The sequence below is a fragment of the Sorghum bicolor genome, chromosome 3 (assembly GCF_000003195.3).
Source record: "Sorghum bicolor cultivar BTx623 chromosome 3, Sorghum_bicolor_NCBIv3, whole genome shotgun sequence".
In the NCBI taxonomy this organism is placed as follows: Eukaryota; Viridiplantae; Streptophyta; class Magnoliopsida; order Poales; family Poaceae; genus Sorghum; species Sorghum bicolor.
The window spans coordinates 54,470,358-54,487,219 of NC_012872.2; the positions used below are offsets into that span (position 1 = coordinate 54,470,358).

Below are 16,862 nucleotides of genomic sequence, written 5' to 3' on the forward strand. Positions count from 1 at the left end.
AGAATCACTCTGCACTGTGTTCGGATAACCATTATTTAATGATACTTAGGGGCTAATAGAATGATCGATCATGTCATGAGTCCAATTCATCTTAGATCGAAACATCATCAGATGTGGATGTAACATGAACGCACTCCACTAACTCATATAAAGAAAACTATGAAAACATTTCATATTTCAATTTAAACTTTGTGCCACCTCTGACCACAATGTTTCAACCCGTACGGTATATGAGATAATGAACAATCATGAAATGCTCAATATTATTTTATCGGTAGGAGAGTATAGTGGTAGTGAGCTGTCACTGTTAATATAAAAACTATTAAAATAATAAAAATTCTGGTACTAAATACACCATACAATAGGAGAAGAAAAACTATTAAATAGGGGAGACTCGCACATAGTTTATTTGTGTTGATTAATATTTACAAAGGAAATTATTGTCTTATTAGAACTCCTTTCCTAGTACTATCCAATTTTTTTTATTGAAATAGCCTTTGTTTTATAGAACATTCGATTTGTGTTGATTAGTATTTACAAAGAAATTCCTATTAGGACTCCTTTGCTAGTGTTATCCAGTTTTTTTAATTTAAAATAGCCTTTGTTTAATAGAACTCTTGTCCATGTTGTATTCTAATCAAGAAGTGTTGTTGAGTATTGCAAAGGGATTGTTGTGTACTCGACGGGACGAGGTAGGGAGCGGACGTGTCCGCTTTGTCCAGCATCGGTAAAAAAAAAACAAATCGACTGCACTTCACTCGTCCTCATCCTCACGTGCAGGCCTTCTCTCTCTGTATCCACACCTTTCCTCTGCTGCCGCATCGCATCCTCCGCCGCCTCTTGCACCGGCCGTATCCAGAGCTCCCAACCTTTCCCAGATCGAGCTCCATCTCTCCAGATCTGATTTCTCCATCCCTCTTCCGGCTCCCGGCCGTGTTCCGGGATATATGGTGGCGGCAGGTGCCTGAGGTATCGCCGGTGGAGCCACCGCCAATGGAGCTGCTGGTAAGCACCGGACCTGGGGACGCAGCAACCAAGCCGTGAGGAGCCCAACAACGTTGCAGGACTGGAGCGCTCCATCGTTGATTGTGGCAGCTGATGTCGGGTGAGGACCTGGTCGTTTGTGGTTTTTTTTTGTTACGTGGTTGGTGGCTTGATTTGCAATGCATTTGGTCTCGATCTAGAGTATGAGTATATATATGATGATCTTGATTTTGTATTGGTCTCGATCTAGAGTATGAGTATATATATGATGATCTTGATTTTGTATTGTATTCTATTTGATATGTATTGAGGGCCGCGTTGACGCAACCCTGCTACCCCGAACAAAAAGGAAGCGGCGCGCGGCCAAAGCGCTGCACCATCATGTCGTATTGTCGTGGACTCGGAGAGAGGAGCGGGCAGAAAAAAAAAAGACAGACTGAAATTTTGCCTCTTTATTAGTAGGTATAGATTATTCTTCACAAATAAATATGTTTGTGCGCTGTAACACAAGAAAAAAGCTATAACATATTAATGAGAAATGAGAACAAAAGTCTTGATGAGATCCATCTACTTCTTATAGGTCTAGCCTCTAACAATGACTGCATCATTGCGCATACCGATGGCAAAGTCAAATCGTCGCATCCTACTCTTATGCTAGCATAATAGATTGTAGTCTTGTTGCAACACACGGACATATTTGTTAGTCTAATTTTAATAAATAAAAAGGTAAAATTTCAGCCAATATTTTGGTTCATCTATTTTGTTGGTCCGTTTTCCTTTAACTACTAAATAATGTCGAGTTTCTTCCATCCAGATTTATATATAATCCGTGCTCATACAAGTTAGAATAGCTCTCGTCTAGCATAATATAGAGTTCGATTCTAATTTTTGTATAGGTCCTATATACGATAACCTTGATAGCTAGGAGTCTTAATACTAATATCAATAGATTACTCTAATCTTTTGATTAAGCTAAATAGGAATTCTAATCCAAGAGTTCGATTCCAGATTTATATATGGCCCTATATAGGGTAACACTGATAGCTAGGAATCCTAATCCTAATATAAATAGATTACTTCAATCTTTGAGTAATCTAAATAGAAAAAGATATAAAATTTCCTATTTTCTTGTTTAACTTTTTTCTATTATTTTTATCTGTCCGTCTTGGACTACTATATCCGGTTCTATTCTTTTTTTTGGGTCGTCTCTTTTTCCTGTCTATATTTTATTTATTTATTTATTACCATAGAATACTCATGTATAAACATATTTATTTGATGTCAAAAATTTCTATAATTATCTATAATTTTGATCAAAATTGATATGCTTTGACTCTTCAAGATTCTTAAAATGATTTATAATTTTAGTATAATATATGAGAAACCAAAATGCAATATAGTCACAAGTGATAGTATGGTGCAGTGGTTAAGAGTGACTTGCATGAGAGGAAGGTCACGGGTTCAAAGTGAACCCTACCGACCGTTTATCCATGAATATTGCACGAAAAGTGTCGTGACTTGCGACTTTGATGGAGATGGGAGAGCGTTGGCTGACGAGGGCCCTGGAAAAAAAAATTCCTATTTTTTTTGGGTTTTTCTCGTTTAAATCTTTGCCGAGTGTCAGGCAATCGGGCCGAGTGCCCGAAAAATAGCACTCGACAAAGACCGTTTTGCTGATGAAAAATTTATTGTGCGGTCTTTGCTGAGTGTTGCAGTCGCTAACAAAGCACCTATGTCCGGTAGTGCATATGCATTGCTTGGCATCCATCTTTGCCGAGTGTCGGGCATTTGGGAGGAGTGCCCGAAAAATAGTACTCGACAAAGACCGTTTTGTTGATGAAAAATTTATCGTGTGGTCTTTACCGAGTGTTGCAATCACCAGCAAAACACCTATGTCCGGTAGTGCATGCATTGCTTGGCATCCATCTTTGCCGAGTGTCGAGCATTTGGGCCAAATGCTCGAAAAATAGCACTTGACAAAGCTGATGAAAAATTTATTGTGCTGGCACTTGGTGTCCGATAGTTCACAAACCTTGGCGATCTCGTTGGGCACCCAGCCGATGCAAGCCCAATAGGATTGAACAAAGGTGCACTCAGAGATGATGCGGTCGGCCGTCTCGTCAGCTAGCCCACACAGTTCACATCGCGCGTCGTCAATGATGTTCTTGTGCGCCAAGCTAGGCTATGCAGCAGTGGATCCTGTTTTGGGTGAGTAGCCAGTCGAAGAATTTGACTCGTAGAGGAGCGAAATTATTGCACCAGATGAACTTGTAGGAGGCGCTCGGGTTTTCACCACGGGTGGAGGCTCTGTAGATGAGCCTGACCATCAGCTGATGATATTGATGCCCATCCTCGAAGTAGCTGGATTGTTTGTCCTACAGCATCAAGGTGAGTTGCACAAGGTTCTTCGGCCGCCCGGGTGGAGAGGCGTCGTTGGAATTGGTCTCGCGGATTGCGGAGCCGACGACGTCGTGCACTGACGTTGCTCTCCCGTAGTAGTGGCTGTGGAGTGCCGGCATCAAGTCTGCAAAGGTGAGACGCATAGCCACTGATCATGCTAGAACGCCGTGCTCCGACCGTCGCCAACGACGAGACGACCTTGGTAATTTGCCCGTACGCCAGGAAGAGGTCACGCAGCGTCGCCCGAGCTCGCCGCCGAGGGTTGTCATGTCAATGAGCTCTCTGGCCCATGTTGCCCAGGCCAATCCCTCGGGTCGGTGTCGTAGGCGGTGCAGCAGCTTCAGCAATAGGTAGGCGTTCCTGGTGTCAACGCATTTGATCCCGAGGCCACCGTCATCTATTTCTTGGCAGATATTTTCCCAAGCGACCAGGCACGGGGTGGTGGGCGCCACTTGTCATTCTTGTGCCCGTCCAGAGGAAAGCTCGTCGTCGAGCGTACGTCCAGAGCAGCAACGACCCCAGGGCCCAGGCAGCAGCTCCAGCGCCCCATGGCGTAGGTTGGAAGCCCATCCAGGACCGCGTTGATCAAGATCACTCTCCCAGCCGTGCTCTGCAGGAGCGCCTTCCATGTTGCCAGTTAGCGGTCGACTCTGACGACCAGAGTGGCGAAAGCCTTGCCTGCACTGCAGATGGTCCATGAACGCCTGGAGAGGAGAGGCGAGGGCAGGACATGCTTCGGCGTCACCATGGTCGATCTTGCCAACGTTGATTTTCAGGCAGGTGCACATGGAGAAGTTGTCCAAGGTTTGCTTCAGCCACTGCACGCTACCGAGGTCGGCGCGGACTAAGATGATCGTGTCATCCGAGTATTGCAGGACCGGGGCAGTCTCGGCCATCATCGGGTGCATGATCTCGGTGTCGCTCTTGATCATCCTCTGCATGACGTCCGCTACCAGCAGGAAGAGGAGCGCATGTTCTTGCCACAACCCCTGTTTGCATGTGATCCACGAGCCAGGAATGCATGCCGTTCACGAGCTCCGGAGCTTGGGGAAGCCACGGGCTTGGAGGACCTTGATCAGGCTGTCCCAGTTGACGGAGTCAAAGGCCTTTGCGAAGTCAAGCTTGATCACCAGCGTTGGCGCTTAGCGTTTGTGGCAGAGCTGGACGAGCTCTGTTGGAAGCATGAAATTCTCCAAGATGGAGCGGCCTTTGATAAATCCTGTCTGATCGGGATCAATCAGCCCTGTGATCTGCAGCTGCAATCTAGAGGTGAGCAGTTTTGTTTGGATCTTTTTTTTCGAAAGGCGGCAAAAGTTTTGCGGGATTTTTATTACACAGAAAAAAGAGAGGAAAATGTCTTTTACAAAATTATAGCTTGAGCCGTGCTCGCTACCTTAACAGCTACTCTACCCTGTACACCTAAGAAAAATATAGGACACGAAAACGAACACCGGGCAATTTTCACTAGTGTACAACGCCGACGCCCCTTTTTATATCACAGGCGATTGTAGTTATCACGCGCCTGTGGTATAAAAAAGGCGGTGTCAGAACTACGAACCGTTTGTAAAGATACATTTTCACAGGCGGTTTTCCTAACAAAACCGCCTGTAGAAATCATGCATTTATACAGGCGGTTGTGCTAACAAACCGCCAGTGAAAATTAATTTTCACAGACGGTTTTCCTAACAAAACCGTCTGTAGAAATCATGTATTTCTACAGGCGGTTCTCCTAAGAAACCGCCTGTACAAATCATGTTTCTACAGGCGGTTTCTTAAGAAAGCCGCATGTAGAAATAATTTGAAATGTAATTTTTTGAGTTTTTTAAATGGCCTTGTTTGAAAAAACTGTCAAAATGAAAGTTGTAGATCTCGAAAAGTTATGAAACTTTGTAGTTGATAATTTTTTCATTTGACATCATCTTGTCGTCGAAAACTACGTTTGAATTTCTTAAATTTGAAATTCAAATTTTATAAATGATCTCGGATGGAAAAACTTTCAATATAAAAGTTATAGATCTTGAAAAATTACGAAACTTTGTAGTTGACAAACTTTCCATTGAAATCCGCTTAGGGTCTCAAATAATTAATATATGCTCGGTTTGAGATAATATGTGGGGAACTAAACTCTAATATAGACTCAAGTGAGTGATAGATGGAGTGGTAGAGGAGGCTACACGCAAGGATAAGGTCTCACGTTCGAATCCCACCAGTCGTGAAGCATGCGATTTTACGCGAAAAAAGCACGACTTGCGACTTCGACGGAGACGGGCGAGTGATTTAGCCACTGCCCTTCCCTGTAATTAAAAATTTTTCTTTCTATTTTTAAAAATCGATTTTATTTCTGTAAAAACATTTCTACAGGCGGCAGCGCAGGCGGTGCTGAAAAACACCAGTACAAATAGCTTACCAGCCGCCTGTACTGTATGCCTCTGTACTAGTGTTTGCAGAGACATAGGGCGAAAATTCCCCGGTGCCACTACAGCCTCCTTCTTCGGAATCATGACGATTAGGGCCTTGTTGATGCGCTGCAGGTCGACAGCGCCGGTGTGGAAAGTGTGGAGGAAGCCCATGATGCCCCCCTTAGTGGTGCTCCATGCAGCCTTGTAGAAAGCAAGGCCCACTGGCCCCGACACGCTGTCTGCAGACATAGTATGAACCGCAGCCCAAGCCTCAGACTCGATGAACAACACGACAAGCAGTCTGAGGACGGTCCACTCCGCGGCACTATAAAGTGCATCGATGTCGAGCGGCTAGGTGGTGACCACCTCAGCGCCTAGGATGTCAATGTAGTAGGCGATGAGCACTGTCGCCTTATCCTCGTGCGTGATCAGCTGCACCTGGTGTTCCGGCGCAACCAGTTAGAGGGCCGAGGGTGGAAGTACTTCGTGTTGGCATCACCCTCTTGCCACGCTTGGAACTTTCTATGTTGCTTCTAGTACACAGTGCGCTAGGCAATGATCAGCGCAATCTTGTCATGGCATAGTCGTCACAGCCGCCATTCACCTACAGAGAGGGGCCTGCGCTCCTAATAGATGTCAAGTAGCATCACAATGAAGGAAGCTTATGGTAAAAATCATGGTGGGTGTGGTGTTTGTGGGACCAAGCTTTCAACTCGCGGCGGAGGGCTTTGATCCAGGCAACCAGGCCACCAGCAACATCCATGGAACCAGCTCATTAGACCAGGCGAGGAGGATGGAGGGGAGATAGGTGGCATCTTTGAGCCAAGCATTCTCAAAGTGGAAGCGGTGAGCTTTAGGGATGGCTGTGGGGATGGTGAGAGTGAGCGGAATGTGATCGAACGTGGAGCCCTAGGGGGAAGAGAGACTAGAGTTGGGGAAACTGGTGGTGAACTCTTTATTGACAAACGCATGGTCTTTGGCAAGAGTGGGCGTCTCTCTCATGTTGAACCAGGTGTAGAGGCGGTCCAGGAGGGGAGCTCAATGAGGACCATGCTCCCAATTGCACTGTTGAATTTGTTGGCTAGGTTCCAGTTGAAATAATTGGAGTTGTTTTTGTCTTCTGGCGAGCGAGTGAGGTTGAAGTCCCTAATAACGAGCCAAGCCACCTCATCAAGGGGTTAGGGATGTGACCTCGCTTAAGAAGGCATCCGTGTCGCGGTGGTCTGACGGGGCATAGATGTTGGTGAGGGTGAAAGAGTAGGAGGAGATAGTGGAAGTAAAGGGGATGGTGGGAGAGTAGTTGCGGCGGACGGGCGTGCCACCTAAGAGTACGCTCAGATTCTAGGCCGTCATAATGCCACCCCAAGAGCCATCCACGGGGATGTAGGCGAGGTCGCTGCGGTAAGTTGGGAGGAATGATTTGCCTTTGAGAGCGTCAATAGAGTGGATCTTGGACCCCTAGAGGTAGGCGACATAGGGATGAACGATGGATATGGTGTCATGCATGCCATCACATTTCTCCTATAGGTCGAGGCGCCTCTCATGTTCCAGGAGAGGACCAATAGATGAAATAGTTTAGATTCATGGCGGAACAAGGCGGACACCCTTAGTAGTACACAAGAGCATGGAGGTAGAGACAACCGTGATGGCACGATATGCTAAGATGACGGACACAGAGCACACTATGTAGGTGGAGTCACAAAGGTAGCCACCGTCACGTATGCTGCCGGAGAGGGTGCTAAAAATGTCTTGCACACTGATAGGCAAACTACTACCGGTGATGAAGGTGATAAAAGTGGGCGGCGGTAGTGCGCACGGAGCCCTTGTGTCTGGTAGAGGCAAGGACAGAGTAGGCTCAAAGGGGGCTCGATCATGGAGCCGTGGCCGGCTTCCTCTCAACCATCATGACTACCGTGCGGTTGGCACACCCGATGCAAGCGGCCTTGGCCAGGCAGCCCAGGTCTAGCGCGCCTAGTGGCTTCTTGCGCTAGATCAGCTTGCAGCCAACAACCTACCGCTTGAGGCTAGTAGAGCAGGAGATTAGACCCTCGCACAATGAACACAGTTTTTTTATCCTTAAGAGCACATGCCCTCGCATTGTAAACCACAGGATTTGCTCTGAGATTCATGCCCAGCAGGAGAGCTGCTCGGCAGAAATCTTAGAGCAAATCCTGTGTTCCACATTGTGAGGGCATGTGCCCTTAAGGTAAATTTTACTTTACCCTCGCACAACGTCTTGAGGTGGATCGCCTTGGACACCACTGGCACGAGCGTCGCAGGCTCCATGGCGGCGAGACGGGTGCTGCTAGCTGGTGACACCCGCGGGTTGCCGATGCCCCCGCTCTTGCTAGGGGAGGAGCACGGTCGTCAACCGGTGACGGTGTGGCGATGGCGGTACACCTATAAAAGTTATGAACAATACTAGTAGTATATTGTGGCAGATGCAACTGCTTGAGTGATTGGTTTGACCAGGTGCAAAACCTGACAAAGCATGAAACTTTCATGTAATTAATATAGAGAAATTTAATTTATAGGATGATTGAAATGTTTGCCCTCTACTTTTTTTAGGAGAAATGTTTGCCCTCTGCTAGCCGGTCTGTAACACCCAAAAATTTAATTTTCAATTAATAGAAATTTATTTGATTAAATTAAGTATTTTTGTGAGCATTTAAATTTAGCACTTAAATAATTTTTGTTGGAACTAAAAATTCATCATTAGTTTAGTAAATGTAATTGTGCATTCATGCTGGCCATGGTTTATTTTGTGCTGTGTGTTTTGAGAATTAAAAGAACTCAAAACTATTATTGAAAGACCTTTGGAAAAATAAAAACAGAAAAGAAAATTAGAAAAAAAAGAGAAAGAGAGAGAGACACCTGCTCTCGGCCTGATGGCCCAATCGGCCGAGGCCCAGTTGCTTTCTCCCCCCCCCCCCCCCCGCATCGCGCAACGGCCTAGTGCCCCGCGGCCCAGTTCCCTCGCCTCGGCCCAAAGCGCAGCCCAGCGCGCGTCCTCCTCCCCTTTCCCCTCTCTCTGGCCGACAGTCGGGTCCCACCCTTCTTCCTATGACGCATGGGGCCCACGGGACAACACCCCATCTCCTACCTCTGCTCGCAGCAGAACCGGACTCAGCGCCGTATCCAATCCCTGGGAAATCGCGATTTCGTTGCCGAATCGCTTACCCGAGACCCTATAAAGCTTCTAAGACTCCGCCGCGACCCTCTTTTGTTGTTTCTTTGCGTCCCAGGAGCCCTAGCCGCCCTAGCCACGCGCGGTTGAATCTCGCCGAAGCGTGTTTTTTTTCCCACCGCGAACCGAGCGTCTCGCTCCCTCTCTGGCCGGACCAAGCACATAGGTGAGCTCGGGGTAAGCTTCTCATCCGCCTGGCATTTTTCTTTTGTTCCCTAGCGACCGGAAACGGGAGATCAGTGGCGCCGGTGAGCTTCAAGGGCACCGGCCATGGTGCCACCGCGCCGGGCCTGGGCTCCGGCGGCCGGCCGCCGCCTATCTCTTCCTCTGAAGCACCCGAGCCGTTGGATTAGAGATCAAGGGCGGAAATTAGAAGATACCCCTTCGGGGCTATTTCGCTAAAGAACCCCTGCGTTCTTTTAATATTTAACCCACAGTCCTCCTGGCGCCTTTCTCAAATCTGTTTTGTCCTTAGGAAAGCGTAAACCGACCCAGTATGTTTTCCGAAATACGTTTTCTAATAATTACATGTTTGCCACCGGAAGTATTTTGGTCATAAAATGCTCATTTTAAATCCGATTTGATCCATTCAAATTTCGTTAGATTCGTATTTACGAGCTCTACGTGTTAGAAGTATTTGTTCACTGTTTTGAAACTTTTTACTTTCGCAGTAGCATTTAATTAATTAATTATTTATCTATAGGAAATCTTAGAAAATTCATATCTTCTACGTTTTAATTCTGATTTTTGTGAACTTTACGTTTGTGTGATCGTAGCGCTGCGTAGAATATTTTCATAAACTTTTATCTTTGATTTACCACTATTTGGTGTATTGTTCTAATTATAGCTTGTTTGCTTCGTGTATGATTGTCTATATTGGATTGCGTGTTGTTGATTGATGATCGGGTATAGACGGTGAACAGTACGTTGGTGATCAAGGTCAATCTTTTGAAGATCAGCAGCAGACTCAAGAGAGTTTTGATCAAGGCAAGTATAACTTGGGATCATCCTTGTTACCTATTCACTTATAAATACACATATATATCATATGCATGCTTCCACCTTGATGACCTTAGCAAAATCATAGATGATTGTTATCCTGAATTCCTTGTTACCTATTTGGATATGCATGTGGGTAGTTCTTGCTAGTGCATGATTATTAATCCATGATCTTGTAACATGAATATTTGAATATACAATAAATAATAAAATAAGCTTTCTAGCAACTTGAATAAAGGGTGGAAAGAACTCTGGCTTTTGTTGGATTGATCTTGACCCTCCATAAGGACTTATCACTTGGCAAAAGCTGGGACAACTCGTACAACCATGATGGCTATATGGCTCTGGCTTTCGCTCAGTATGAAGACATTTTCTAGCTTGTTAGAGGTTACCCGAAAGAGAGCTAGAGGGGCTGAACCGATACGGGTATAGTGCGAGCCCCTGTCCCTATATGTATAGGCTGCGCGTCATTGTGCCATTCGGAAGAGGGTATCTATATCTGCTCGCGAAGGAAACCTTGCGGCTCTAACATGTGAGACGAACTTTTGAAAGGCTTCATAGTGATCTCTGCCGACCTCCTAGGAAGGGGGTTAAGAGACTAGCTACCTCGGGCGAAAGGGTAAATCATGACTCATGGATAAAGATGTACAACCTCTGCAGAGTGTTAAATCTGGTATACTAGCCGTGCCCACGAATACGGACGGCTAAAAGAATTTTCGCGATTGTGTTTTTTACGATTGGGTTTTTTACCCAATTTTCGCTATTGGGTTTTTTACCCATTTTTCATCAAGAGAAGGGCTAAAAGAAAGACCACAACACATATACAAACGATTAACAAGTAATTCTAGGGGCGAGAACCCGAAACCAAAAACAAAAACAAAAGCAAGAAAATTGTGCACATAGCCGCCCCTGCAATATCGCACATGGTTGTGACGATCCTGAATATCGTGTGGAGTCACTTGATCTGAAGGCTTATGTTGATAAGGTCAATCTCAATCAAGTTTTATTAGAATTTTATAAATATTAAATATGCTGATGCGACACTATATTAATAAAGAGAGATTATAAAAGTTTCATGAGTGTAGAACTCTTTACTATATTCCAAAATATTGATGAGTCAGAAACTATGTCATAAAACCATATATTATAACCCTTTGCACGAATAATCAGAAAAACCTTTGGACGGATTAATTAATTTAATCAGAAAAAGTTGTGGTTTTCAGCCCTAGCCGCCGCCGCAAGTAGCCCAGCGCGTTCGACTCCGACGGCGCCCACACACATATCTTCCCTTGGAGGAGACATGGTGCTGGAGATCTTCCTCCGCCTCTCATCCAGTGTTTTAAATAGCGTGCTAAGCCTCTTAGCGGCAGCATCTCTAAAAGGCTAAGAAAAGCTATATCGCGCTAATAGCGGGCTAAGCCATTTAGCGGTTGAGCAAAAAATATGTCAAATATCATGTAATTTTACACATAATAAAGATGAAAACATTATGAATACCAATAGTGATAGATATTTCAAAGGGTTACTAACATATTACATCAAAGTTCGTAGTTCATACATGATACATCAATAATAACATACATCACATAGGGGCATATCCCTGCTATTTGGGCCTCCAAGTTATTTGGGCCCATGAAAATGAATCCCAAGGCCAAATAGCGGCGCTAAACTAACCCAATTTAGCGAAATTAGCGCGCTATTAGCTGCTAATAGCAGGAATAATCATTTAGCGTTAAAATCTCCATAGCTTAGCAGTCCTCTTCCAGAAACGCTAAATAGCGCTATAGCGTCCGCTATAGCGCGCTATTTAGAACAGGGCTCTCATCCTTCGCCACGCTCGTCCGCGCCGCTCTCACCTGTCGGGCATGGCGCCGCGCGGTGGCCTCCTCCCCTGACTTCCAGCGCCGCTTCCGCGCCCTCCACCCGGCGCCGCCGCTGCTCGGGTTCTTCATCGACAGTTGCAACAACGGCCCCGACGCGCTGTACCGGCCCCATTGCGTCCCCTCCTTCGTCCCTGGTGGCTTCCGTGCCTGGGACCTGGCCGGCGCCGTTCGCGGCGGGGACTTCTTCCTCACCTCCCTCTTGGAGCGCTCCACCAAGAGCTCCGATCCCTACTGGGAGATCCTCGATTGCCGCGGCGGCAGAATCCTTCTCGCTAATGCACACGATGAAGACAATCCCCTCGCCGTGTTAAACCCAATGTTTTAAATAGCTGGCTAAGCCTCTAATCGGCAGCCTCTCTAAAAGGCTAAGAAAAGTTATAGCGCGCTAATAGCGGTCTAAGCCATTTAACGGCCGAGCAAAAAATATATCAAACGTCATGTAATTTTACACATAATAAAGATAAAAACATTATGAAAACCAATAGAGATAGATATTTCAAAGTGTTAAGTTCATAAATGATACATCAATAATACATACATCACATAGGGACATATCCCTGCTATTTGGGCCTCCAAGTTATTTTTGGGCCGATGGAAATGAAGCCCAAGGCCAAATAGCGGCGCTAAACTAACTCAATTTAGCGAAATTAGCGCGCTATTAACTGCTAATAGCGGGATCAATCATTTAACGTTAAAATCTTCATACCTTAGCCGTTCTCTTCTAGAAACGCTAAATAGCGCTATAGCCACTACAACACGTCTCATTATAGGAGGCATTTTGTTAAAGGAATTTTTTCTAGAGTGCCTCAATTTATTATTGTATAAAGACATTTCTCTTAAAAGGCCCTTAAAAGTATATTTTTAAAGGCAAACTAAAAAACACCTTAAATAACTACAATCTTTAGAGGCATTTTATAAAAAATGCCTTAGTTACTTACAACATTTTGAGGCATTTTTGTGCAGAACGCCTTCGATATACGTGCATATAGCTCTGTTTGAAAATGACAACTCCTACTAGTCCATTACGTAATGCTGTACGTGCGCATACAGCCACGTATATTCAGTTTTTTTTTAATTTCGAGAAAACAAATGACGGCCCCGGCCCAGCTCCAGCTCGTGAAATAAAGGATGACCCGTATCCTCACCGTATGTGTCGCAAAAAAAGCTTCGCTCTGTTATCCTCCCCCTTCACCTGTTGTGATAGGGTTTCGCGACACGGCTGCGCCGACGTTGCCGTGAGGATGGCGCGGCTGCACGGAGGCGGCGTGGCTGCATCGGGCGGCGCGAGAAGGGATGGCGCGACAGCGACGAGGAGGCAGCACAGCTACGTCGGGCGGCGCGGGGAGGGATGGCGCAGCTGCTAGGAGGCAAAGCGGTGAGATTGTTCGGTTCGCGAGCTTGCCGACGAGGAGGTCCTCCCCTACATCCCGGCCTGAGGCGGCCACGAGTGCTCGCGAGAGCTCGCCGACAACGAGGTTCTCGACTACACCATCCCATCAGTACCAGTGTACCACCACCGCGCCTCCATTATCAATCGCCGCCACCGCCCGTCACCGAGGTCACCGTGCCTTTACTGCTATGACTACTAAGGCTCCTCATCCCCTGGTTCATGCGCAGGTCAGGAACTAAATCAAGTTCTGTTATGCACTTAATCTGTTTCACTTTGTTGAATCTATGAATGCTAGTGTCTCATGCTCACCACCTGTTTGTGAAAATGCTTATAGAAAGTGTCACACTAGATTATCTCCATTATCTCAATATCTACAGCGATTAGATAGTGTGCACCTTAATGTACTACATAATTGAAATTTCTTTCGCGGTCATGGAATATCCAAATATGAATCGAAGTTGTAGTGTCCTGATGTTTGCTAATAGATTTAGTAGATATCTGGTACTATCAATGCCTGATGTTTGCTAATAGGCCAAATAAACACTTGATTGTTATAGGCCAGCACACTCTCCTGGTCCTGGTGATGGGCTCATCTCCCACACTCGCTCGCTCATGACTGCCTACATAGCATCCCTCCCCTAAATTCAATAACCTCAGAGATGTTTGTCTCTACAACATTTTCGTTGAGTGTGACCCCAATTGGATTGACTATATATGTTTGTCCTTGAAGCTGAGTGTCTCTACAATATTTTCATTATATTATTTGATTACTACAGGAGTAGTATAGTATTATATATATTATTATACACGTACTAGTACTAGCTATCTTCCTATATATGGATGGGTGCTGGGTTAGTGCTGCTGATGCCTTACTTTTTTTTTGAGTAATCTGCTGATGCCTTACTTAATTTGCTCAGATTAGTGATAAAGATGTCGTGACCTCAATTGGTGATGATGGCGTGGTAGACATTGATTCCTCTGTTTCATTGGAAACAACATGTTATGCAATGAAAGAACTTGTTTCCATGGGACTGGTGCACATCATTGGAATCAGGTAAACCAAACCAATAATTTTCTCTGTTTCGTTAGCACCGGTTTGACATTTGAAATATTTAGTATTGGAAAGCTTCCCTTTGTATTATGATTCATTGCATTGGCAGCATTTCCTTTTGTACTAGGAGGTACTCAAAGCGTAGTGTAGTTTCGAAATATCCTGAGGAGTATAATAAGTCTTACACTAAAATTTTCTTGCTGCAACTTTTTCCATGCTTGGCAATTTACTTTTCATGCTGGTGAAGTCACTTTTTTACAGCAATAGTAATACTATCAACCATCACAGCGCATACCTTGGATGGCTCTACTGCAAAAACTGAACAAAAATATGTGTCTCTGCAGCTAACAGAAATGCTAACAGATTAAGGAAACTCATGCACTCACAGCTGCGCACCAGTCATCAAGGTGGATGTTATTTCAAATCTCCATTACAACCCTCTAGACTGTCAACCATCATTTTGTTTAACAAATAGGAGTACATTTTGTTTGGATACTTTGCAATATCATCAGTTTCGGTGCTAATGTGATCAGCTAACTTGGCATTGTGGCAGCAATACAATTTGCAGAGCTTGGCTGAGAAGCACGGCAAGATGTTGGCGCAGCTTGTCCTCCGGTGGGGTCTGTAGCGTGGTATGGTGGTGATCCCCATGGCCTCCAAGGCACACTAATACATTAGCACACTACTTAACCTTCACTCATTGGGACATGTTTAGTTTCAAGTGGGAGCAATTGCCAAGTGAGGACAGGAGCTTGCATATGTATGTAACTGTAATGTGAACATGTCTATCTTTTTATCTCTCTTAAAGGGAGCAATGCAATCTAGTTAGAAATGTAACTATGTATGTTTGCAAGATTAAAATATTTGGAGTATATAGTGTTAACGTATGCTCTTATTAGTTCATTCTCGAATGGATTGTGTCGATTCTATATTGCTAGCAGTTCCATATGAATAGCATGATTTTGGAGGCATTTATAATAATGCCTCCATTAATGTTTGAAGGCGTTGTATAGAACGCCTCTAAATAGTATTTTAGGCAGCCAAAAAATGCCTTTAAATGTTGATATTAAAAGGCATTTTGAAAAAAATGCCTCAAAAGACCTTTTACTTCCCTATTTTAGATGGCATTTTAAAAAAATGTCTTAAAAGGTCTTTGATGGCGTTTTGACCTCTTTTGGAGGCATTTGTAAACGCCTCCTATAATGGGACGTGTTGTAGTGAGCATCCGCTATAGCACCGTTATTTAGAACAGGGGTTAATTAAACCCATTGATGCGGAGCAGCGCACATGAGTTCCGACTTCCAATACCCAGGTCCAACTCCAAGGCAATACCAGATTATTACTCGGTTCATCTGCCAGGATGAGGAGCCATTGTCGTCGTTCCGAGTCGTGCTTCTCGCTTACAGCGGTTGTACGTTGCAGCCTTCCGTCTACTCCTCGGACACGGGGGGATGGTCAGCTCTCCCAGAAGTGGACTTCCCGGCGAGGTCAGCCGACGGTACCTTACCAGGCGAATCTGGTGAGAAAATTTGGATTTTGCAGCAACAGAAGATGCATGCGAATGGGTTCGTCTACTGGATTTACATTTGGCGTGGGGAAACTGGGTCCATGGATGGGATGATGTATCTGCCAGCCTGCCACAGCGCCTGCGGAGCGCTGAATTCCAATTCCAAGGCGGTGAAACAGAGGATGGTGCTGCATGCATTGTTTACTCATACTCAGATGGATCCAACAAGTTTGGTGTCGTGAAGCACAGCAGGGGCGACGATGGTGTTGACAGATGGGTTCTTGACAGGGTGCTCCGCTTGGAATTGGAAGGAGAGCTTGAACGACTCTATCTCGGAACGCCATATTGTCCTCACAAGCTTTCTGTTTTGGCAGTAAGGGATGGATACGTGTATTTTGCAACATCTGAAATGCTGCATGATCCCGAAAGACCATGCTGGTTCATGTCCCTGTGCCTGGCAACGATGGAAGTGGAGAAGATGTTCGAGAGGAGGTACGACGGCGATGCTGATGCGTTTTTCATGCCTTGGCCACCTTGCTTGTTAGCTAGTAATTGTGGACAGTTCGCATTGGAAGATGCTCCGTGATATGCAGTGCTGCGTGTTGCACGGAAACAATAGTGAACCAAAATCTCTTGTTCTTGAGTAAATCAAAATGCCTAGATATTGTAGCCAATTTCTTTTAAAGATTGCATTGATTGAATTAATCCGACAGAGTTGCAGGATGCTTAAGGTTCAATTCTATGTCATTCCAATCTTATGTTTTAAGTTTTCCACTGTAGTCTGTTCATTGCGCCTTGAGTTTCTGCCAGTCTATTTTTTAGCCCTCCTTTGCATGCATGATTTTGAATCATGTTGTCCTCTTTCCGTGTTTGTTTTTAGGTGCTCAGTTATACTATTTGGATTCATGTTCTGTTTGAAAGGACTTGTGTCTTCAGAACAGCAAGGAATATTTACTCTTCACTGGAACAGCACCCATACATCTTTGGTCATATGTTAATTGGCATATACACCTTGCTCCCGTTATTACTTCCTAGTTCCTAGCATTGAAAGTTAACATGATT

At 45.1% G+C, this 16,862-nt stretch overlaps 1 protein-coding gene and 1 long non-coding RNA gene across 3 annotated transcripts; both read left to right on the top strand.

Annotated features, from left to right (window-relative positions):
• On the top strand, positions 715 to 1,548 carry LOC110434052. The gene is made up of 2 exons (XR_002451510.1): positions 715 to 1,105; positions 1,296 to 1,548. It is a non-coding gene; the product is annotated as an uncharacterized LOC110434052 (long non-coding RNA).
• Positions 12,993 to 15,204, top strand: LOC110433455. Of its 2 annotated transcripts, XM_021455626.1 has the most exons (4): positions 12,993 to 13,469; positions 14,160 to 14,296; positions 14,638 to 14,700; positions 14,847 to 15,204. In XM_021455626.1, exons 1-3 carry the CDS (start codon positions 13,146 to 13,148, stop codon positions 14,639 to 14,641), a joined length of 465 nt encoding a protein of 154 aa, XP_021311301.1. In that variant the 5' UTR covers positions 12,993 to 13,145; the 3' UTR covers positions 14,642 to 14,700; positions 14,847 to 15,204. The 2 variants fall into 2 exon arrangements, with proteins under 2 accessions (XP_021311301.1, XP_021311300.1); XM_021455625.1 differs by lacking the exon at positions 14,638 to 14,700.

Bases quoted from the DNA above. Each gene is read 5' to 3' on its own strand.
- LOC110433455 (XM_021455625.1), top strand. From the start codon at position 13,146: ATGGCGCGACAGCGACGAGGAGGCAGCACAGCTACGTCGGGCGGCGCG. The intron at 13,470-14,159 runs GTCAGGAACTAA...TAATTTGCTCAG, and splicing joins ATCCCCTGGTTCATGCGCAG to ATTAGTGATAAAGATGTCGT. The intron at 14,297-14,846 runs GTAAACCAAACC...GCATTGTGGCAG, and splicing joins GTGCACATCATTGGAATCAG to CAATACAATTTGCAGAGCTT.